A 22,973-nucleotide genomic window follows, 5' to 3' on the forward strand; every position below is an offset into this window, starting at 1 on the left:
CTGCCCATTTTTTAATCGGATTATTTGCTTTTTGTTTGTTGATGTGTGTGAGTTCTTTATATATTTTGGATGTCAACCCTTTATCAGATCTGTCATTTATGAATATATTCTCCCGTACTTTAGGATACCTTTTTATTCGATTGATGGTGTCCTTTGCTGTACAGAAGGTTTTCAGCTTCATATAGTCCCACTTGTTCATTTTTGCTTTTACTTCCCTTGCCCAAGGAGATATGTTCAAGAAGAGGTCACTCATGTTTATGTCTAAGAGATTTTTGCCTATGTTTTTTTCTAAGAGTTTTATGGTTTCATGACTTACATTCAGGTCTTTAATCCATTTTGAATTTACTTTTGTGTATGGGGTTAGACAGTGATCCAGTTTCATTCTCTTACATGTGACTGTCCAGTTTTGCCAGCACCATCTGTTGAAGAGACTTTCATTTTCCCATTGTATGTCCATGGCTCCTTTATCGAATATTAGTTGACCATATATGTTTGGGTTAATGTGTGGAGTCTCTATTCTGTTCCACTGGTCTGTGGCTCTGTTCTTGTGCCACTACCAAATTGTCTTGATTACTGTGGCTTTGTAGTAGAGCTTGAAGTTGGGGAGCGAGATCCCCTCCCCACTTTATTCTTCCTTCTCAGGAATGCTTTGGGTATTCGGGTCTTTGGTGTTTTCATATGAATTTTTGAACTATTTGTTCCAGTTCATTGAAGAATGCTGTTGGTAATTTGATAGGCATTGCATCGAATCTGTATATTGCTTTGGGCAGGATGGCCATTTTGACAATATTAATTCTTCCTAGCCAAGAGCATGGGATGAGTTTCCATTTGTTATTGTCCTCTTTGATTTCTCTTAATAGTGTCTTGTAGTTTTCAGGGTATAGGTCTTTCACTTACTTGGTTAGGTGTATTCCTAGGTATTTTATTCTTTTTGATGCTATTGTGAATGGAATTGTTTTCCTAATTTCTCTTTCTATTAGTTCATTATTAGTGTATAGGAAAGTAACAGATTTCTGTGTGTTAATTTTGTATCCTGCAACGTTGCTGAATTCTGATATAGTCCTAGTAGTTTTGGGGTGGAGTCTACAGTTTTTTATGTACAATATCATGTCATCTGCAAATAGTGACAGTTTAACTTCTTCTTTACCAATCTGGATTCCTTGTATTTCTTTGTTTTATCCAATTGCCATGGCGAGGACCTCCAGTACTATGTTGCATAACAGTGGGGAGAGTGGGCATCCCTGTCTTGTTCCCGATCTCAGAGGAAAAGCTCCTTTGGCTTCTTAAATGCTGGCAGGCAGTCCTCAACCCTCCGGCCACAGCTGGCTCTCTCGGCAGCTCAGGGTGAGGAGTATAGGCCTTGGCCTGAAAGTGGAGAAGGAAGGAGAGGAAGGGGAGCCACTGAAGTCCCTCGTGCCCCACACTCAGGCTCCAGGACAGGCTGTGCCACAGCACTGTGCCCCCCTGCCTCCCCCATGGCCGATGCCTTGACACTTGCCCTTTTGCTTGGCCAGGACTAAATCCTGCCAGATTGTGCAAATAGGAGGAGGAGCTGAGGGTGCCCAAGAAAGCATTTACACACCCACTTCCCAGCCCTGGACTACCAGTGGGGAATGTGCCTAGGGTGTTGCTGCAGCAGGCCAGGCCAGACCTGAAACCACGGCAACCTCAGCCCCAGGGCCGGGAGCGGTGCACCCCTGACAGGGCCTGCGGGGTGAGAAGTGCTTAGAGAGAGAGAACATCCTCCCTCCTGGGGCTGCTCCCTGCCCTTCCCGGGGAACGGGCATGGGGAGGCAGCCCCAGCCCTACAGTCAGGCAGACTCCATTCACCGTCAGGGAGCATTGGGCCAGTTGCTCCATCTCTCTGTGCCTCAGTGTCCCCATCTGTACAGTCAAGGTCTTCATACCCATCTCACCATGTTGCAATGAAAGGGAAGGGGAATTTGTATGTAGTTTGCTCAGCACGACATCACACATAGTCATGGAAGATAAGTATAAAGTGACCTGGCATTTAAGCCAAAATCACACCTCCTGGGATCTCCCTGCCCCACAGGGGCCGCTGACCCAGCCCAGATTCCCTGACTCAGCTTTCTTCCCATGTGCCCTCTGGGGTGGGGGATGTGTGAGCCTAATGTCTCTGCTGGGAGCCCTCCTGAGGTTCTCTGGGCGCCGTCACCATGTGATGAGTGGTCCTGTTCATTCATTCTAGGCCGGGGGAAGTCAAGTAGGATCCCAAGGTGGGTGTGCCCAGTGAGAGGATAATGGAGAGACAGAATCCAGGGGAGCACCCACACGTGTGACAAAGGTGGAGGAAGAGGGGATGGCCTGGGGGGAGAGCAGAGCTTCAAGATCCGTCCACTCCGGACATGGAGCCCGTGCAGGATGCTCGTTAACCAGCACCTTGGCACCAACCCCTGTGAGACAAAACGGGCAGAAGTAGGATTAGGTGGAGCTTCCGTGCGGGTCTGACAGCCTCAGCTGGCCCTCAGGGGTGTCCCAAGTCGGACCAGATGTTAGGGCCGCCCGTCACTGCATGGGGCTCCCTCGGGAAAGGCGGGGTGAGAGGTTCTCAGAGAGGATGACAGCTGGAGGGGCGTCGTCAGTGAGGCATCCGGACCCGGCGTGTGTGCGTCCTGCCCGGCTTCCTCCCGAGTTCCGGTGAGCGGAAGAGCAGAGCCGTGCAGGCCTGGCTGTGGATCTGCGCTCCCCGTGGGATGGGCCGTTCCGTGTCTTTTGCTTCTTCCTGCTCAGGGCCCTTCACACCTGTTCCTCACGGAGGGAGCCATGGCTTCTGTGCTTCTCAGGACAGAGGCTACTGAAAGTTGTATAAACAACAACTCCACATCCACCCCTCCCCAGGTCCTGGCAACCTCCTTTCTGTTTTCTGTATCTACGAATTTGCCTGTCCCAGACACTTCAGATAAATGGAATCATAGGACAGTTGGCATTTTGTGTTTGCCTTGTTGTGTGAGGTCCACCCATGTTGTAGCATGTATCAGATTTAAGCCTCCGTTTGTTCAGTGTTTCTTTGTGGAATTGAAGGCTTAGAGCTTCCAAGTCTGCCATTTTCACACTTCATGCCACTAGTTTGTAATTTCCTTTTTGAATTTATCAAGGAAATACTTGAACATAAATTTAAGATGGAGCACTATTATAAATACACACACACACACACAGAACCTTGAGACTCTTGCCCCATATGGCCCCACTTCTGATCCTGTTCTTCAGAGACAGCCATTTGCAAGTATTTCAAATTTGTTTTTTGACATTGTTACCATGTATCTAATAATGTGTTCATACGCTAAAACATATTTATACTTTATGGTATTTCTTGCTGCTTGAGGTTACATATTCTCAGTTAACTTCTTACCGTGGAAGAGTATTTAGCTTAGTTACATCTCAGCTCGCTTATATGATTCTGCTCTATGCGTCCATTCTCCCAGAATAGTTATATCACCAGGATGTCTTGGCCTCAAGGTTTAATTGTGGAGCTATCTATGGATGCCCATCTCTCCATTCTCATTTAAGAGTGGGACACTGTATCATGGCTGGAGCCCTGAGTGCCAGAAGCCCATGTGTCCGCTGTGTTCCCTACTGCCTCCTTGCTGGGAACTGTAGGTCCCTGTGGTTGCCTACGAGCTCTCACATTGTTGTGTTATAGACTCAAGGGTTTCCTTCCAAATTATCATAAATTAACAACTATCCCAGAGTAGATAGGTGGGTTGAAGACTCTTGTTTCCTTTAAATTTTCTTTGGAGTGTCCTTTTCATTCAGTGGGATAACAGGAGAGAGGTAATGGGGAGGAAATGGAAAGTGTTAGTTAGGAATGGAGTTGTCTTGCACGTCAGCGTGGGTCTGAGAGCAAATCTCTACTTAAGCAGGTGGACAAAGTCTGCTGCTTTGCTACCCAGCAGCTGGCAGAATCAGGGTCACCCTGACCTGCCAAGTGCAATGGGTAGAGTGTGGGATTTGCAGCCAGGGCTGGGTTCACATCCATACTAGCTATTGAAATTGTATCACATTCTATGACCTGGGTAATCCTGTTTTCTCATCTCAAAAGTGGGAATAATTACTGTCATAGGGGTTGTTCTGGAATCAGAAATCATGTAGGTAAAGTGCCTGGTAGATGTGTACCCACTGGAATCGTGGTGTTCACGTCATTTGTCCTTAGTTTCCTTACTATTCCTGACGGTTTTAGATGTAGCCGTGGAGGCAGAGGGAACGGTAGTGAGGAAGAGCCTAGAGCCATGACCCACCCCCATGTTCAAGGGCTCGAAGAGGAGCAGAGAGCTGGGAATGGTGATTCCCAAGGGGAAATGGGGCACCAGGAGAGCCAATATATCAGAATCTCTGGAGGCTTTACCGACCAATGCATCCTACCCCATTTCCTAACATTCTCATGTAGGATGATCAACCATCCATGTTTGCCACCAAAGGCCCCTCCCTTATCTGAGAAGTCCCTCATCCCCTCCCACACAGGTCTAATCGGTCAATTGCTGCCACTCACATTGAGTAAAGTCACCACGAGGGTAACCCACTGACCTCACTCCGGGAGCTGTGGTGGCTTTAGCTATTTCAGGAGCTGGGGGCTCTCGTGGAGGAGCTTGCTAAGGGCCTGCAGGAAAGCAGGGAAGGCAGAAAGTATGCTCACATGATACATGCACCTCCGTCTCTGACTCATGTCTTCTTCTTTTTCAGATCCCACAGTGTAAATGACAACTGGGAGTTCACACAGCACTTTGTGCAGAATTTGGTGAACAGCTTTAAAAAGTACAGCTTCTCAGCTCTGTGTTGCAGGCCATTTTCCTCTGACTGAGTACATTGCTATTTAGATGCAGTGGACCTGGACCTGCCTCAGGTTCCAAAGCTCAGGGCAGTGTTCTGAAGCAGGAGAGGACAGACCCCATTTGTTTCCTAAGATCTCTGCAGCCCTGCTTGGCTCCTTCCTTTGAGTGAGGCCTTGTTCTCAGGGGCACAGTCTTCCCGGGAAGACCTCACAGACTAGGAAATAGGCAAACTCCTTAACACTGTAACTAAACATGTGGATGTGGAAATTTTATCTAGACCTTGAAGGATGAGAAATACAGGGTAACAAGAACCATGAAGGTCATTTGAGCAGTAAGGGGTCTATTTGGCTGAACATGGTTAACATGGGAAAGCTGGGAAATGAAGCGGGAGGTCAACTTGTGGCCAAGGCAGAGAGGCCAGTAATGCCAGGAAGCAGGGCTTGGATTTCCTGCTGCGGGCCATAGGGAGCTATGGATGATGCATGATCAGAGGGGCTGGTGGGACTGCAGAAAGACAGGGCTCCAGCTGTACCCCAGGCAGAGAAGCCTCATAATGGTGGGCAAGAACAGGACCAGTGGGGAGCTCATACAGGGACTTATGGAAACAGTGTAACTAAAGGATAATGAGGGCCAGGTGATCAGAAGGTGAAAAGGGAGGGGAGAATATGAATGGCTGATTAGGGAGGAAAATTTCTTTGAGATGAGGGGAGGGAGGTGGGGAAGATCGTCCAGGGAGGAGGAGGAGTGAAAGTACAAAGAAGTTGTCAGGAGAGGAGAGGCCAGCTTGGGAGGGCCCTCTTGGAAGAACATGTAGCTGCCTATCTCCTTGTGCATGCAGCCGCCCTGTGTGCATGTGTGTGTGTGAGAGAGAGAGAGAGAGGCAGAGAGAGCCAACAGACTTTTGGGATTTGGGTCTACAGGGTGCCATGCCGCACTTTGACAAGAGGGCAGCATGCCTTCCAGGCCTCATAATCCTTCACTAAAGTGATGAGAACTCCTGGAGTCCAGGAAATGGACTCCACACTAAAAGAGACAGAATGGAGAACAGAGAAGTTGGTGGGCACCCCCTCCCTGTTGCACATCAGCATCACTTTCAGCCTGTGTGTATAGTTGCTCACAAGCCCGTGTTTCCTCCCAAGCCCCACACAGCGTATGTCGTTCATTACCTACTCGACACATGGCCATGTCAATATGCAGTTGACCTCGGACAGGTAAGTGTTTCACTGATCCCCTAAAGCAGACCCAGCGGTCAGGCCACAGGGAGCAGAGGGAGCCCCTGAGCCCGCACTGAGGAGCCCACGAGTGTGCAGCCACGGGGCTGTCCTGGACCCTCCCCTCACTGCCCACCCTGACCTTCAGGCCAGGCCCCCGGGTCCCCGCTGCCGCCTCTACACTGGCTCTGGCTGGACCCTGTGCTAGTAGACAGACTCCTCCCCTCCGAGCCCAGCCCTCCACCCGGCACGAGTCCTTCCCTCTATGCTCTACCCTTTCCCTAGAGCAGACTGACTGTGAAGATTCCCTAATCAGGTGGAGCAGTTGTGGGGTTCCTTTTGGGACATAGCCTGGCACATGCTGTTGTGTGTCACTTTGTGCCCTGGGTCGCTGGGGAAAGAGGGAGATAATCAGAACCAGGGATGAAGGGATGGATGTCATCCAAGTGTGGGTGCTTCAGTGGAGAGGAAAATGTTCCCAGTGACTCTGGTCAGGTGAGCCCAGGAGTGGGTCCTGAACCCCAGATGGACAGGGTGCTGGAGGAAGGCCCCGTGGGCCTGCATCCTAGGAGGGTCCAGGTGGGGGGTGGGACATTATGGAGCTTCTGAGTAGCAGGGAGGTTAGATTCTCATGCAGGAAAATGACTGGAACCCCCCTGAGGAGCACCAGGCAGAGCCTGAGGACTCTGCACTGGAGGGTCCCAGGGCCGGTGGACGGGAGAGGCCAGGGTGAGCATGGTGACCTTTCCGAGCTCTGCCTTAAGTGTGGGGGTACAGTGTGCCCTCTCCGGGGCCCCCGTGCTGCCAGTCACACTGTGGTGGCATCACAGTTGGGATCTCCCAGTACTCACCATGGACAGTCAGGGTGGTCCCCCCTAGGGTCCCCAGTTCTGCACGGCTTAGAGCTGAGCACAGAGAAGATCCTGCCTTACCTATGCGGCTAGAAGGCAGCGTCCCCTCGCCACCCTGCTCACCGGATAGGGGACTGGGAAGGTGGGAACCAGGCCAGCCAATGCCAAAGGCACAGGACAGAGGTCTGGGACCGGGCTCCTTTACATGGTCCTCCCCCGTCCCAGCAGGGCTGCACGCGCAGATGGGCAAGGACAGCCTGGGGCTGGTTGTACGAAGCAACCCCTCATTCCATTTCCCACCTGCTCTGATTTTTTTTTCAGAAAAAAAATAAACAATGCTCTTGTCGAAATGCTCTATATACTACCTAGCGGAGCCATAAATATGGAGCACGGATTGGAAAAGGTACAGAAGCTAGATTTCTAAGATGTGGCTCTGCTTTATCAGGTTCTCAGAGGGTCATCATTGGGTCATCTCACTGTCCCCCTGACACACTTTTTCCTTCATTTTGTTGCAGGCCAATGAGCAGATCAAAAGAACACGTGCTGCAGGTAAGTGAGCTGCTTCCTGCCTTCTTGGTGATGGTGTCCGGGGGAAGGGCCAGGCCTGGGCCTCGGTGAGGTCGGTGCAGAGCATCCCAGGCCGCATCCAAGCTCTGACTCCTGGAGCCAGCTGCTTGCCCTTTCTGAGTGGCAGCCTTCTCCTCTGAGCAGTGGAGATGAAAGCCACCCCGTGATGTTCCGCGGCACAGGAAGGGATCGTGTGTGCGGCGTCATGGTTCCTGGGAAATATGGGGCGCTGGCCCTGGAGCTGGGCTGCATGAAGAAGAAAGGGGGAAACCCAGCAGGTCCTAGAGCAGTGGGGCCTCCGTGTAAGAAGGGAGCCTGACCTTCCCCCTTGCTGAGCACACATTCCTCCCTGACTCCTTCTCCCTTCAGCTCCTTCCCTTGGCTTGATGCTCCTGCTCTGTGTCTCCCGCAGTGTAAACGACTGTGCCTGTCCCAGAAACATCTTCATCTTGGCTGTAGGGTCTATGGAATATGTGTGGCCCAGGGAAAGGCATTGAGCTGGGGAGGGGGTCTACTGGTCACCTGCCTCTGACCTCGAGCCCTGCGCCTGGGTCTACAGGTGCCCACGGGAGAGCTGTGGGTGAGGCCCAGAGCTGGAACAGGCCTGCATGGACCTGTGGGAGTCTTGCACAGTGGGTGTGCCCACCCCTCCTTTTGCTCATCTGGAAGGCTGATGCTTAAACTGTGAAATTGCTTTCATTGCCTTTCAGGGCAAAGGTTGTACCGTCTGGTAGAAGTGACAGTTCTGTAGGAAAAACCCTAAGCTGGGCTCAGTCTCCTCATCTCCAAAGTGGGTCTTGGGCTAGGGGCCCTTCTTGTTGCATAATAAGCTGCAAAGCCATCCAGGCATTTGGGTGGCAGGTGCTCAGGTCTGGGTGGCCTCTCCCCATGAGGGTGAGGTGTGGCGAGCAGTGCTCGGGACCTGGAAGCCTGTGACCATTGCTCTCATTGACCCAGTCACTCCCTGCATCTCCCACAGGACAGAGGGTTCCCACCCTCATCATCGTGCTGACAGGTGGAGAACTGCTGCCAGAATCATTTGCAAAGACACAAGTTGAAGTGAGTCAAGCCCATTGTTACCAGCCTTTGGGTCCACATATTTGGACGAAATTTATTATACCCAACATTTCCTCTTTCTCAGGCTGCAAAATCCAGGCAGTTGGGGGCAACTCTGTATTTTGTGGGCATGGAAGATTATCAGCTATACCAGGTAATTCTGAGCAGGGAACAAGGGGTCACTTGTGAGCCTAGCTGGAGAAAGCTTCAAAGACGGCAGCTCTCTCAGGGTCGCCCAGAGGATGAGCCTTTACTCACCAACAGGTGCCTGGGGAGTGGGATTGGGGCCGTCTCCGCTTAGGCTGGGCCCTTGGAGTTGAAAGATGTGCAACGTGGCCATTCAGAATGATTAACAAGTGTTGTCTAAGACCTACCCAGCAGAGATGAGGGTGGAAGAGCTTTCCCTCCCCTGAGGGCGGGCTGCTGGCGGGTGCCAGGGTCTAGCCCTCGGTGTCTGTCCCCTGGGATGGGGACCTCTGGGTCATCACCCCTGGCTGTGGGCCCAGGCTGTCTCCTCTCCCTTTCAGCTACGGGAAATTGCTGGCGAAGAGGATCATGTGTTTGGAGTGGACAATGGATACAGTGGACTGGAAGACATCGTTGGTCCCGTGAGTGAGCGGGGTGAAGGTGTCTGCACACCATGCCCCCACCGTTCCCTCCGTGACCCTGCCACTCCTCTCTCTCTATTTCAGCTCATAGTGAGGTCATGTGTGCAGATTATGTCTGTGGATTACTCCACTACCTGTGCTAGAGGTAAGTAATGGAATCGCTGTTGTAAACACAGGAGTGTGTGTGTGTGTGCGTGTTTTGTGAATGTGCCATGTGTGTGGTGGGAGTCGTGTATGTGGTTCCACTCTGTGCGGTGTGTTTGAGCCCGCTGTGTGTGTGTGTGTGTGGCACATGTGTGTGAATGTGTATAATGTGGTGTGTGTACGTGAATATGATGTCTACGGAGGGATTGGTCTGGAATGCGCACTGGGTCCATAGAATGTTTATGTCAGGTACGTATGTAAGTCTGTGTGAGGTACGGGTGCCTGGGGGTGTTGGGGGTGGGCATGTGATGGCATCTTTGCCCAGGTTTGTAACAGGCCCCCTATCACTTCAGAACCCACTGCACAAGGCCTTGGTGACCATACTGCAAAATGACTGCCACATAAGTTTAGTGTAATTGCTTTCTTTAATCTCACACCCAAAACATTGATTAGGAAATTTAAAAAACTGTTTTAAAAAAACTGAACGACACTACCAAATGGGACCCAACCACGTATAACCAGGACAATAGGTCAAACTATTTAGAAACCACCCCAGAAATCCAAGTCTGATTAGTATTTGAAATGTAATTTGAGTGGGTAAGGGACCTCCGGGATGATGGCTTCCACCTGAGCCAGCTGTTGGGGGTAGCTTTCTGACTCCCCATCTTCTGAACATGCAGTGTGGAGGGCACCTAGCAACCCCACACATGGGGGCCTTCCCTGCCCTTCCTGGGTTAAGCGCCCAACCATGCAGCCAGTTTAACATCTTCATTTCTGTGGTTCTGTGTGCTGGACACACCGGCCACGGCATCTGACCAACATGACAAGCCACAGGTGAGGGTGCCAGTCACCATTCATACCCCATGGCAGCCAAGACGAAGTGTCAGGTGCCTGCCACATGCCCTCTACCAGTGTGGCCCAGAGTTTTGGCTCTGATTTGTTAAACTGCTGCCTTCTTGTCAAAGGCCACTACACAGAGTGACAGTCACTTGAAAGTACAAAGCAGAAACCTGGACCCCAAAGGAAATAAAAGAGCCCGTTTCATCAGGCTGCCCTGGAGGAGCAATCAGGGGACCCTGAGGAAGCAGGCAGGGGCTGGGCATGAGGCTCAAGGGCTCCTCCCTGCCCCTAAGCCTGTGCTCCAGCCCGTCACAGGTACAAGTGCTCAGAGAGGCCACTTACTCACCCCAGGCTGACCACAGAACCTGAGGTCACTAGCTGACCACCTGCAGGGTAAGGACCCCTCTGCTCTAAATCTCATTTGCTGCAGAGGTGGGGTTGGGCAGTGAGGCTACTGTAGGCCCTGCCTCAGTTTCCCACCCATCCTCTGAGGCCCAACTCACAGGAGTCTCACCCTCCAAGCTGCTCCTGGTGGAGCGCCCCCTCGGCCTCCCTCTGCCGTTGGTCTCTGCCTCTCATTAGTCACTTGTCATCCAAGGTGCACCATGACTTCTGCTGGGCTCTGTCCATGATATTATTTCTATCATGCAGCTTTCTGTTTCCAGTCTTTTATTATGTAAAGCTTAAAATCTTCAGCATTGGAAACAATTGCACAATGAGCCCCCATCTCGACTAACTGGTGCTCAGAATCCCTGTGTGACCGTATTTCCTTATGATGAATGGAGCTAGTCCTTGCTGGCTCACGCTCTCTCTCCTTCAATGCCCCATCTTATTTCTGAAGCATCTCACAGTGAAATACTGACATCAGGCTACCTCCCATGAAACCCTTCAGTCTGCATATCTTAAACTAGGGACTAATGTTCGTTGAGAGTTCTCTTTCTGAAATGCAGAAATGGTAACGGTGCCATCTGACAAGGCTGAGAATTGCCTGGGACCCTGTGTAAGTCAGCCCATGGACATACAGAATTTAGCGCTGCCCCAGGAAAACCCCCTGGATGCCTTCCTAGGCAGTTTCCTCCAGCCCCGCCCCTGTGGGCAGCTCCCCTCCTCACATTTCCCCCACAGGCAGTCCGCTGCTTTGCACCTCTCTTCAGTGGGCCACATGCTGTGAATGCTGTCTCTGGCCTGGTGCGCTGGGCACAGTGGTGTGAGATTCATCCCGCCTGTGTATTTGCTGGGGATGCTGGGGCTGTTCACCCCTGGGTGGCCATGCTGGAGGTGGGGCCTTGAATTGTTTTCCTTATGTGACTGGCCATTGCAGGACCTTCTGTGCAGCAAGGGTCCCTCCTGCCACCAGCATGGGTAGCCACTGTCCCTCCACTATGATGAGGGTCCCCGTTGGTCCCATCCCACTCTCTCCCAGAGAGAACTACTAGGAGAACTTGACTATGCATATGGCACATACCTGTGTAATGAGAACTTGATCACACGTATGCACACCTATCTCAGTAGACTTAACAGGGATATTTCCATATTAGTGGGATTGTGTACTACATAATATTTTCCAGCCATCTGCACACCCGTCTGTTACGTTGAAGGACCAAATTAATTTCACTAGTCTCCCTGGTTCAACGGTAAGATTGTTCTGAAGGAGATGTTACTAGAAGCCACCATGTGGCGCCTTCCCAAGCATCCCTCTCTGTGGGCATGGGGCAGGGGTCTCCTGGGATCAGTCCCCGTAGTAGAATTGCTGCAGGCAAGGGACACACAGGTGAACAGTGGGGGAGCAGTGTGCGAATTCTCTCCACGAGCCTGCGCCGGGCAGCACGTGGTGTCCCAGCCCCTACCTGGCCATGCCAGAGCGGGCACCTCCAGCCTTGCCTCTGCCAGTCCTGGTGGTCAGCCACCCTTCCTCACTGCCCAGCCCCACCTGGCCTTTCCAGGGAGCTGCCCACCTTCAGTCCCCTGTCCTTGGGTCCCGGGCAGCCTGGTATATAACTTTTCTCCCAGAAAGAATGCCCTCCCTTCCAGAAAGGATCTCTCTCCGTCCTGGGGCTGCAGGTCCCTCTGCGCTCTCAGAGCTGGTGGGCAGCATGAGTGTAGCGGGGGAAGTGCAGCTGCCTGCAAGCTGGCTGTGCTCACTCTCAGATTCACTTTCTTCTTGGGGCTTTTGCTGTTGGAGGAACAGGGTGCGGGCAGATAGAAGGTAAAAGGAGCAGTTCTCTGGGCGGAGCAGAGTACTTTAACTTAACCTCTCTTCTGCTCAAAACCCCATCCTGGCCCCACTTGCCTACAATTCCCAGAGTAAACCAGACCCCTGAGAGCTGTAGTTCCTGCAAGAGGACAAGTGGTCAAGAGCAGGGCCTGAAGGGCAGCAGGGACACAAGGCAGGGTACAACTCATGGAGTAGAGGGGCGCTGTGCACCATTTGCAGGAGTGCCGGGGCCTGCCGTGGTCCGGGCTCTCAGCCCTGCCCTGGGCTGCCACACTCCCTGCATGTCACAGACACAGGAGTAGAGGCTGTTGCCAAACTTCCCCACGAGGCTCAGGCCAGCCAGGTCCCCTCTAGGGTTTCAGGCTCAGCAGTCACAGCCCCATGAGTTGGAAAGCAGAGCCCAGGGCATTCCAGAGGAGCTGCGTGATAGCTATTCAGCTGGGTCTAGAGCAGAGGGGGCATCCTCTGTGGTCCTGGATTGGTCACTGACAGCAGGTCCTGACCCTCTGACTGCCAGGTGTTGGGGGAAGCCACATACCCTATTGAAATTCCACATTCTCTTTCCGCAAGAACATGACTGGCTTCTCTGGTTTCCATTCTGCCATAGGCCCCCAGAAAGGAGGGGGGGGCGATAGAGAATTGATTCCGGGTGGCAGAAAGTCCCCAGGCCCCCAGGTGTGCGTGTGCAGCTCAGACATGACCCAGGGCTGACTCACCAGGATATCTTGGCTCCTCTCTCAATTGTGTAAGGGTTGCCTGGTCCCTGCCTGTGCCCCTTAGGGGGACCTTGGTATTTCAGAGCAGAAACCCACGGCTGGGTTTGCCTCTATGGAGGGAACTAGGCTGGGTGCCTTTAATGGATGGACTTCCTGGGTCTTGGGAAGTGGGGAGTGGCCCCTGAGTGCCCTGGGCCCAGCGCAGGCTCCTGAGAGTGGGCCCTCAGTGACCCCAGGGGAGGATCTGGCCAGGGGGTTGCCCAGATGTGGGTTCAGCTACAGCTGCCTCCTCCCAAGAGTTCATGGGGATTCTGTTTTGGGGGCGGCCTGCCCTAGTTGTGATCTGAGGAAAATAACTCAGCGCTTCCTCACAGAGACATTTGGATATTCCTCTTGCAGGTAAGAATGAAGTCAAGGTTATTGGGAAAGGTTTTGAAAACACACAGAAGGAAGAAGTCGTCTGTCAATTTCGAATTCGAAAGAAAACCATCCGTAAGTAGCCCCTCCTTTCCTCCAGTGACGGCTGTCCCCCAGCAAACCAAGCCTTCAAAGCCGTGCTGACCATTCGCTATGTACACAGTGAAAACAAGCAACACGGACAGTGGAAGGGGTAACTGGTTGGGAGCCTGGGCACCTGCCACTCGTGCCCAGGACTGAATCGATCCCCAGCACCATCACACCCCTGGGAGAGCCTCTCCTGCAGCCCTGGCTGGGTGTGGGGTGGGTGTACCCTAAGAGCTGCACCCCCTCCCTTTCCTGGGCTCTCCCTTCCCTTGAGAGGCAAGCACTCGAGTCTATTAGTCTGTGGGAGGGAAGTTGAGGCAGCCCCAGGGCTCTGAGTCTCGGCCAGGTCTCCCAGGATGGTGTGTTCACTTGAGATTGAAAGATGATGCCATTAAAAAATGCTAAAGAATCCACTCCAAAACTACGAGAGCTGATATCTGAATCCAGCAAAGTTGCAGGATACAAAATTAATACGCAGAAATCTGTTGCATTCCTATACACTAAGGATTAACTAGCAGAAACAGAAATCAGGAAAACAATTCCATTCACAATTGCATCAAAAGAATAAAATACCTAGAAATAAACCTAACCAAGGAAGTGGAAGACCTATACCCTGAAAAATACAAGACACTCTTCAGAGAAACTAAAGAGGACACTAATCAATGTAAACTCATCCCATGCATGTAATATTGGTTTGAAAACTCCCTTCCAGTTAATCATGCTTGTCCAGTCCCCTCTGCATGCTGGGCTGCCGTCACATCATTCTTCTCTCTGGACTGTGAATATCCAATGGGAAAGTCAGTTTGTACCTCTTTGGGGATTTTTTCCCCATTTAATCCTAACCATTCTAGACCCCAGACACCAATCCTTTCCCCTAACCATTTAGTTTTCATTACGAGCTCCAACAAAGGGGTAAGAATGGTCAGAAGGTCGTAGCTAATCTGACAGTCTAGTCAGCAGCAGAGTACTTGGTGTGAGGTAGGTGCTCTGGGGAAGGCAGAGAACAGAAGCCAACATCTGCCAAACGGTGGGCTCTGCTTGCCAAGGGCCACAGGAGGGGAGACGGGGATGTGGGGACATGTCCATTCAAATTATTTGCGTGTAAATTTCTTCCAGGAATGAAGGCTGTGTCTGTGGAAGATACCTCCATTACATGCCCAGGACCGAAGTTAAATGATCGGGGCCAGTAAGTGAAAAGCTTTAGGCACTATGGCGTGACCAGCATGGGGGATGCCTCCTCTGGCCGAGCTGCTCACACCTGTGCTGGGAGGGCTCAGGGCTTCCTCTGCACCCACCTATGTGGGTGGTCCCCTGAAGGGCTGTGATCCGCTGTCACCCAGGTTCGATCAAGGAGGGCAGGATGCAGGAGGTGACGGGCCCCAGGGATGGTACCTTTGGCCCAGGCAGCCTTTCAGGGCCAAGCCAGCATACCCTGTCATAGAAAAGAGTTTGCATGGTGACACCAAACAGCCCACCTGGCCACTTGGGCCATGGCCACAAGGGCATCTGGGCCATGCAGGGCTCCTCGTGGCCCGCTGAGCCTTCATTGCAGAGGGTGACCTCATCTCGCCTGCTGGGCTCTCCTGTCCCGTGCTGCCTCCTACACGGTGTCCTGAATGCCCAGTGACCACAGCCATTACATCGAGGACCACTGTGGGGCTGCAGGTTGAGCCAAGTGCACGCACTGTGCCGTCTGGGCTGCTGGTCACCATCTGGCCTTTCTGTGCTTTAGGGCCGTCTTCATCGATATCAGCCTGAATAATGGCCTCACCTTCTTCAAGACGGATTTAGATGTCAGCAGGAGGAACTGTGTGACTTCCAGGGTAAGACTGCAGCCTCCCTCTGGGACTATACTCAGTCCATTCACTGGACGGAGACACACACACACTGGGAAGCAAAAGGCAGGAACAGTGTCCAGGGCAGGCCCAGCAAGCAGCTTGTGCAGCTGGGCACCTGTGCAGCATGTCACAGCCACTGCAGCCCCTTCGCCCTTCCCTGGGGAGCTGTGCCCCACTCAGGCTTCAGAAGTGCCCCGGGAGTCCCTCTGTAAAAGTGTCTGGGGCCACGCAGCTCCTCTGCCCTGTTGCAAGCCCAGGCTCCCTGAAGGCACATGGCACCGACCACTTGGAGCTCTCAGCGGACTCCGGAACAATGCTGAGACCGGCCCCCTGACTCCCACCTTGCCACATCCCTGGCCAGGTTCTCCTGGTGGGGAGTTCAGAGCTCCAACTGGGTCTGGCTTAGGTGAGGGGTGGAGGCTGGAGGCTGTGTGCAGGGAGCTAGAGTCCAGGCCCTCAAAACTGGGGTCCCAGACCCAGGAGCCCTGGAGGCTGGGACCACCTGTGGCCTTGCAGAGTCGAAGTGAATTTCCACTGCACTGGTGCTTGGGCCCAGCTGCGGGTACAGCCCCTGCCCCCAAGCCTGGCTTCCAACAGCACAGACACTCCTGGGCATGTCTGTTTATACTTACCCCTGGGTGTCTGCTCACAGATCAGCAGACAGAACTGACCCGTTTGCCCATCAGGAGTCCCACCCGGTGACAACCACCCTTCAACAGGAACATTGGGAAAAGAACTCTGGAGCCAGCTGGTGTCTACTCCCAGCACAGTGGCTTCTCCCCCAGCCCTGGCCTGGCCTCTCCTCTCCTCTGCCCTGCCTCCTGGGCACTGAGTCACTCTCGCCCTGTCCCTCTCCCACTTCTCTGAAGCACCTCACTTGGTTCAATGGTTCAGGCCTTGCAGCAGCTGAGTGCACAGACGCAGTGAGCTTCTCCTTGGCCATGAGTAACAACAGGACAGGAGACCCCATTCCTTATGGGCCTGCCCTGTACCAGGACAGGCTATGAACTCTGAACCTCACAGGTGTCCTGTCACTCGCTCCTGCAGACGTGGAAGTGCAGGCTAAGAGGGCTGAGCAGCTCTGTGGAAGGGGGCAGGGAGGGCGAGGCCATGAGGAGATAGACCCAGGGTGCTGCCCTGATCCTGCAGTCACCCTTCCTCCCGGCCCCAGCAGCCCCTCTGCACCCCCTGTGTGCCATCACTGGAATGCTCCTCTCCAGGCCCCTGTGCTGTCAGCCCAGCCGTGCCATGGGGGCTGCCTTTCACCCAGCACGGAGGATGCTGGACTCCCTGACGGGGCTCTGGGGTGGAGCCTCTGAGTGGGGTCTGTGGACCAGGGCTCTTCAGGGGCCCTCAGGGTCCAGCCCTGGGCTCCTAGTCCCGCTGTGCCCTCTCAGAGTGGGGCAATCTGAGTGTAAGGGGGAAAAGGGATATGGAGTTGTGGGTTGGGATGCCAAGTGACAGGCACCACAGGAAGCTTCCCAGGTGCACGGAGGGCTTAACACATGTGCTTTCTTCAGGAGGGGTCCCCACCTGCTGTGACAACAGCTGTGCCGCTATGTGCCCTTCTCGAAGATGAGCCGGAAGACACGGAGGATACTTACCCAGATAAAGTGTCTCCCAGGCTAGAGTCCCTCACCTTCAAGCCTATCTACTGGGTTGTGCCTATCGTGTCGCTGCCCTTTCTCCTGCTGGCGTGCTGTTGTTTCTGCCCATGCTACATTCAGTGTGTGAGTGACCCCTGACTACACAGCCCTGTGGCCCATACCCTCCCCAGCCCCCCAAAGTATCAGGACTCCTGGCTGCACCAGGAATCTGCCTGTTGGAAGGTTCCCATCAGTTCCGAGGTCATCACCTGAGCACGTGGAGGCTCAGAGCTGCCCTCCCATTCCTGGGCACACAGCCTGGCCTCTAAGGAGTGCCTCAGGCTTGCCCTAGGGAGGGGACCTGTGAGCTTCCCTACCCCTGAGGAGAAGTGACCCCAGGCCCTGACTCAGGCTTCTGATGGACTCAAAGGGACAAAGGCCAGGGAGAGACTCTCCTGTGGATTGCATTATTTTTTGTACCAGCTTTGTATGTTCCAGTATAGTTTCAAAAACTATGAACATACTGAAGTGGAAACATGAAGTATTAGGAATCAAAAACAACAAAGGGATGTGGTGGTCAACAGCATAGCTTCTATGCACCTCACCTCCCCATTCCCACAGGGACCCACCATGGGGTGTCTCAAAGATCACATGGTCACAGTCCAACAGTCAAGTTTGAAACAGCAACCTAAGTCCCAACGGAGCCAGGCCGTTCCACCCAAAGGAAGCCCAAAGGAAACGGGGCGGAGCGATCCAATGCCGGCTCGGGTGCAGCGCCCTCGGCAAGAGGTTTGCCCGCAGGTTAGTACTGAAAGCTGCGCTGGGTCTGGGTATCATCAGGGGTCTGCTGGAGCTCCTCATCTTCAAACCGCCCCCCAGGCTTGGGATGGGCAACAGACCCTGCCTGGGCAGCAATGGCCCCAAAGGGAGGGCCAGGTGCCCCAGGATTCCTCTCCTCTGGGGCAGCTGTGCCTTTACAAACAGACATGGCCTCTGCCCATCTCTAGAGCCCTGTCCTTCCTTCCCAGTCACTGCTCAGGACCAGGTTGTGCTGGGCCCCATGCTGAGCAGGGGACAGAAATGAAGTGGCCCCATTGCTGCCATGGCAGCTCCAGGTCTGGTGTCTCGACTGGCCTTGGTCCCTCGGGTACTGGGGGAGAATGTCACCTTCATGGCATGTGGCCAGTGTCCTGCTTAACCAGGGCAACAGCAAAGGGCAGAAGCAGCTCTGGGGAGGGCGGGCACAGAGACCTGGCTAGCCGGGCTCCCAAGGACAGGTGTGGGAGCACGGCGGGAGGAAGGACCCCCGGGGGTGTGAGAGGGCAGCACCAGCAAGACGCCTGCAGGCCTGAGGTCTGCAACCTGGGGGACTGAGGACAGTACGCCAGGGTGCTGGGTGGACTTCCCTGAGGGCCGGGCACAGGGGTGGTTCAGGGTGTGCGGAGGAAAGGGAGGGAGGAGCAGGAAGGGAAGGGGAGGATCTCTTATCTTCATGAGACATACAGGCTGCTGATGAAAACGACCTGGTTAGACACCTGTACCAGCAGCACACATCCTAGCCTGAATGTCTCCCAGGGACCCACAGGGAAGGGTGGGCTCAGCTCAGGTAGGGTGAGCCAGCTGGCCACAGACCCACACTCAGCGATCACTCAGACGGACACCCAAAGCCCTGTTCTGTTCCTCTGCTGCAGAGCAGGTCCCTCCTGGGGGCATGGCTGAGCCTGAGCCTTCTCACCCTGTGTTTATCACTCCATCTTTCTATGTCCCTGAAGCTGCCACCAGCACCAGCCAAGTTAGGTTATGTTTGGTTTGGTTGTGGTGGTGTCCGAGCCTGAGGGCAAACAGGCCTTCAAAAGGAGGCCTCCCGCAGCCCTGGGAGATCCCCCAGCACCCTCCAGCCCTCATGACCTGAGCAGAGAGAGCTGGCAGAAGAGGGTGACAGGGGCATGGTGGACCCCCTATAAGATGTGGGGCTCACAGTGTCACACAGAAGACACCCTTCTCGTGCTCCCATCAGAGCCTGACCAAGGGCCTCGGTCATTGAATTAGCAACTCGGGCCTGTTTCCGCAACTGCTATGATTCCCACTGAAACAAAGGGGCTTTTGTTCAATCCCCAAGGGCCTGTGTGTAGGAGGCTCTCCCACAGGACTCAGAGGAGTTATGGTAAAGGGGATCAGGTTTCAGGACCCGGTCCCCTCCTCTGGGCTCTCATGTATGTGGCGCTGCATTTCACAGGCCTTTATCGCTGAATCCTGGCTGAGAGAGGAGCTGCGGTGGGGTTGGCCTTTGGGGTCAGCAGGGCTGGGGAGAGTGGAGGGCATCTTATGTGGCATTAGGCTGTGAGGGAGGCCCAGCCCAGGTGCACACAGAGCCCAAGTATCAGGTGAGCAGGCAGGGCTTCCCTGGGGTGGGTGTCCCAAGGCAGGAAACGAGGGTCTGGGGTTAGTGGAAGGTGGGCCTCCCTGCCTGGGTCAGTACCCTGTGTGGATGCAGGTGGCCTGGGGAGACCCATCTGCCAGGGTCTCGTGAGCACAGCCCTGTCCTTGTGAATGCTCTCACCCTGGCCACCCTCTTGGTCACAGAGTCCCAGGACCGGGTCTCTCGAAGGAGAGGTGCCTCAGGGAACGAAGGGGATGTGATGGAATTTCCTGCCCTCTTGGGGAACAGCCTTATTTGCAAACTAAGATTTTGTTGGCTTTTCACCAGGATGGCTCACTCCTAAGGGACAGGGTGCTACTCCTTGGTCCTTGGGTTCCCCAGCAAACATTGCGGACTGGCCAGGAAGTGACAGGTGCAGGGCAACAGCTGCAGTGTCCCTACCCCAGGAGCTGCCTGGGAGGAAGCAGACACTATTTTCTCTTTCTAGTGCGCAGCGTTATCGAGACAGGAGGGCCACACGGTGATTATGTCGTATTATAATGAATACAAAATGACAATGCAGGTGAGAAGGGCCCTGGACAGGTGCTGATACCCCAGGCTGGGCTGAGGGAGGGGCAGCCGGCTCCTGCCCCACAGACACGGGCCCAGAAGGCCTGGCTTCCGTGGTGGTGAGGTTATAGGTGCTGGGCTTCGATCACCCGGCGCCACAGTAAAAGCCACCATCCTGGCCCTAGAGGCCTGGGAGAGAGAAAAGGCCTGAGAGCCCATATTCCCCGCCCCCACCAGGCAGGTCCCAGTCCCCGAGGCTCCCCGTTGGCTCAGGCCCAGGCCTCTGGGTGCGGGGGGCTGCCCGACAAGTGCCAGTCTGTGGTTCGGGCAGAGCTTGTCATCCGCCCCAGCGAAGCTCGTTCTTCACTGGCCCTCAGGTGGATCGGGGAGAAGAAACTGAATGGCATGAGCCTGTGCAGGGCAGGGAAAGGCAGGGAAGTTCTGTGCCAAGTTCTTTCTGCCATGAGCACTCCCCGGAAATATGAGTGTCACCTGCTGCTCTTGCAGAAGTCCCCTCCGCAGAGTGAGGGAGAGAACTGCAGGGTCCCTGTGACCCACTGAGAAAGGGTGACATGATGCAGGAAAGACAGGTTCTTGGAAGCCTGGTGTTAGCAGGGTGCATGGTGCCCCTAGGCAGACCTGGTGGGCAGATCAGTGGGATAAGGGCCAGCAGGACACGGGTGGGCTGGAGGGGACAAGGGACCTGGCCAACCCCATGAGTGAGGGAAGCTATAGCCTTAAGCCCCCAATACCAGTGGCTTCTCAGTGACTTTCCGTCTCTCCTCTTCCCCACAGGTAAATTATCATGATGTCCGCCTACAGATGCCCATCGTGGATCATCCTGCCGTGCACAGCACCAACCCAGCTGCCATTCCTCCATCCTCAGCAGCACGTGCTCACGGTGCCAGGGTCCCAACCCAGTTGCTGCCCATCTGAATAATGCCACTCATAACTGTGGCAGCCTGGATACTCTGGAAAGCCCTCTGTAACTCTTACCCCATAATATGATCTCTACAGCACCAAAACCCCAATATTATTTTTTGTTTTTGTGTGTGTGTTTTTGAAATTTTGGTATGATTCTGATATACTTAAATGAGCAACATTGTGGTTACTAGATTCCCCTCTTTATCAAGTCCCCCCCCACATACCCCATTACAGTCACTGTCCATCAGTGTAGTAAGATGTTATAGAGTCACTGCTTGTCTTCTCTGTGATGTAGCACCTTCCCCATGCCCCTCCCCAGATTATGTGTGCTGTTCATAATACCCCTTTTCCCCTTTCTCCCTCCCTTCCCAGCCATCCTCCCCAGTCCCTTTCCCTTTGGAAACTGTTAGTCCATTCTTGGGTTCTGTGAGTTTGCTGCTATTTTGTTCCTTCAGTTTTTTCCTTTGTTCTTATACTCCACATATGAGTGAAATCATTTGATACTTGTCTTTCTCCACTTGCTTATTTCACTGAGCATAATACCCTCTAGCTCCATCCATGTCGTTGCAAATGGGAGGATCTGTTACCTGCCAGTAGGAGTATCAGCCCCTTAGGTATCATCTCAGGTTGCTGTGGGACTTGGTGTAAGTCATTTTTATTTATTTTATTTTATATTTTTATTAAGGTATTATTGATATACACTGTTATGAAGGTTTCACATGAAAAACAGTGTGGCTACTACATTCCCCCATATTACCGAGCTCCCCCCATACTCCATTGCAGTCACCGTCTGTCGGTGTAGTAAGATGCCACAGAGTCACTATTTGCCTTCTCTGTGCTACACTGTGTATCCCGTGATCACCCCGACACCATGTATGCCCATCATTATACCCCTCAACCCTCTCCTCCCTCCCTTGCCATCGACCCGTCCCTACTCCTCCCCTTTGGTAACCGCTAGTTCCTTCTTGGAGCTGTGAGTCTGCTGATGTTTTGTTCCTTCAGTTTTGCTTAATTGTTATACCCCACAAATGAGGGAAATCATTTGGTACTTGTCCTTCTACACCTAGCTTATTTTACTGAGTATAATATCCTCCAGTTCCATCTATGTTGCAAGTGGTAGGATTTGTTTGTTTCTCATGGCTGAATAATATTCCATTGTGTATATGTACCACCTCTTCTTTATCCATTCATCTACTGATGGACACTTAGGTTGCTTCCACATCTTGGCTATTGTAAATAGTGTTGTGATAAACATAGGGGTGCATAGTCTTTTTGAATCTGAGAACTTGTTTTCTTTGGGTAAATTCCTAGGAGTGGGATTCCTGGGTCAAATGGTATTTCTATTTTTAGTTTTCTGAGCAACCTGGATACTGCTTTCCACAATGGTTGAACTAGCTTACATTCCCACCAGCAGTGTAGGAGGGTTCCCCTTTCTCTGCATTCTCACCAGCATTTCTTGTTCTTTGTATGTTCTATGGTGGCCATACTAACTGGTGTGAGGTGATATCTCATTGTGGTTTTAATTTGCATTTCCCTTATAATTAGCGATGTGGAGCATCTTTTCATGAGCCTGTTGGCCATCTGAATTTCTTCTTTGGAGCAGTGTCCAGATCCTCTGCCCATTTTTTAATTGGCTTATTTGCTTTTTGTTTGATGTGGCGTGTGAGTTCTTCATATATTTTGCATGTTAACCCCTTGTCGGATATGCCATTTACAAGTATATTCTCCCGTACTGTAGGATGCCTTTTGGTTCTGCTGATGGTGTCCTTTTCTGTACAGAATGTTTTTAGCTTGATGCAGTCCCATGTGTTCAGTTTTGCTTTTGTTTCCCTTGGTGTTAAGTCCCTTTTAGAGCATCCAGTGCACTCCTGCTGGGCTCTGATGACTTGTTCAAAGGTTAAAGTCCAGGCCCTGCTGAAGGGCTACAGCCCACATTGGCTTTTGCCCCGGATGCAACAAACATTTTTGTAACCATTGGGTCACCTCAGAGTCAGGCTTTCCTTCTAGCCAACATACCTGGGCCAGTTCATCTGCTTCATCAACTCATGGAGATGTCAGCAGCAAAAGGGGCCTGCTCTCCTTTAGAATTTTGACCAGAATTCGGTAAGTTGGTGAGTCCATTCAAGCTGCTTCCAGGGAACCCAGCCATAACTGTCTTTGGTCACATGGACATCCATCTCACAGGGTCTTGACAGGT

At 53.0% G+C, this 22,973-nt stretch overlaps 1 protein-coding gene across 1 annotated transcript in view; it reads left to right on the forward strand.

The window, feature by feature from the left end:
- Nucleotides 1–20,878, forward strand: part of LOC118927746 (anthrax toxin receptor-like) — a 30,315-nt gene extending 9,437 nt beyond the window's left edge. The window contains exons 2-16 of the mRNA XM_036916316.2: nt 4,699–4,770; nt 5,927–5,998; nt 7,171–7,252; nt 7,365–7,398; nt 8,396–8,475; nt 8,558–8,626; nt 9,000–9,080; nt 9,165–9,225; nt 13,395–13,487; nt 14,616–14,685; nt 15,232–15,322; nt 16,858–17,067; nt 17,545–17,724; nt 19,791–19,865; nt 20,648–20,878. Coding sequence (XP_036772211.2) covers nt 5,940–5,998; nt 7,171–7,252; nt 7,365–7,398; nt 8,396–8,475; nt 8,558–8,626; nt 9,000–9,080; nt 9,165–9,225; nt 13,395–13,487; nt 14,616–14,685; nt 15,232–15,322; nt 16,858–17,067; nt 17,545–17,724; nt 19,791–19,865; nt 20,648–20,788 — 1,326 coding nt within the window. The 5' untranslated portion in view covers nt 4,699–4,770; nt 5,927–5,939 and the 3' untranslated portion in view covers nt 20,789–20,878. The remainder of the gene's footprint in view (nt 1–4,698; nt 4,771–5,926; nt 5,999–7,170; nt 7,253–7,364; nt 7,399–8,395; nt 8,476–8,557; nt 8,627–8,999; nt 9,081–9,164; nt 9,226–13,394; nt 13,488–14,615; nt 14,686–15,231; nt 15,323–16,857; nt 17,068–17,544; nt 17,725–19,790; nt 19,866–20,647) is intronic.
- The last annotated feature ends 2,095 nt before the right edge of the window (nt 20,879–22,973 follow it).

The sequence above is a fragment of the Manis pentadactyla genome, chromosome 16 (genome assembly GCF_030020395.1).
Source record: "Manis pentadactyla isolate mManPen7 chromosome 16, mManPen7.hap1, whole genome shotgun sequence".
NCBI lineage: Eukaryota > Metazoa > Chordata > Mammalia > Pholidota > Manidae > Manis > Manis pentadactyla.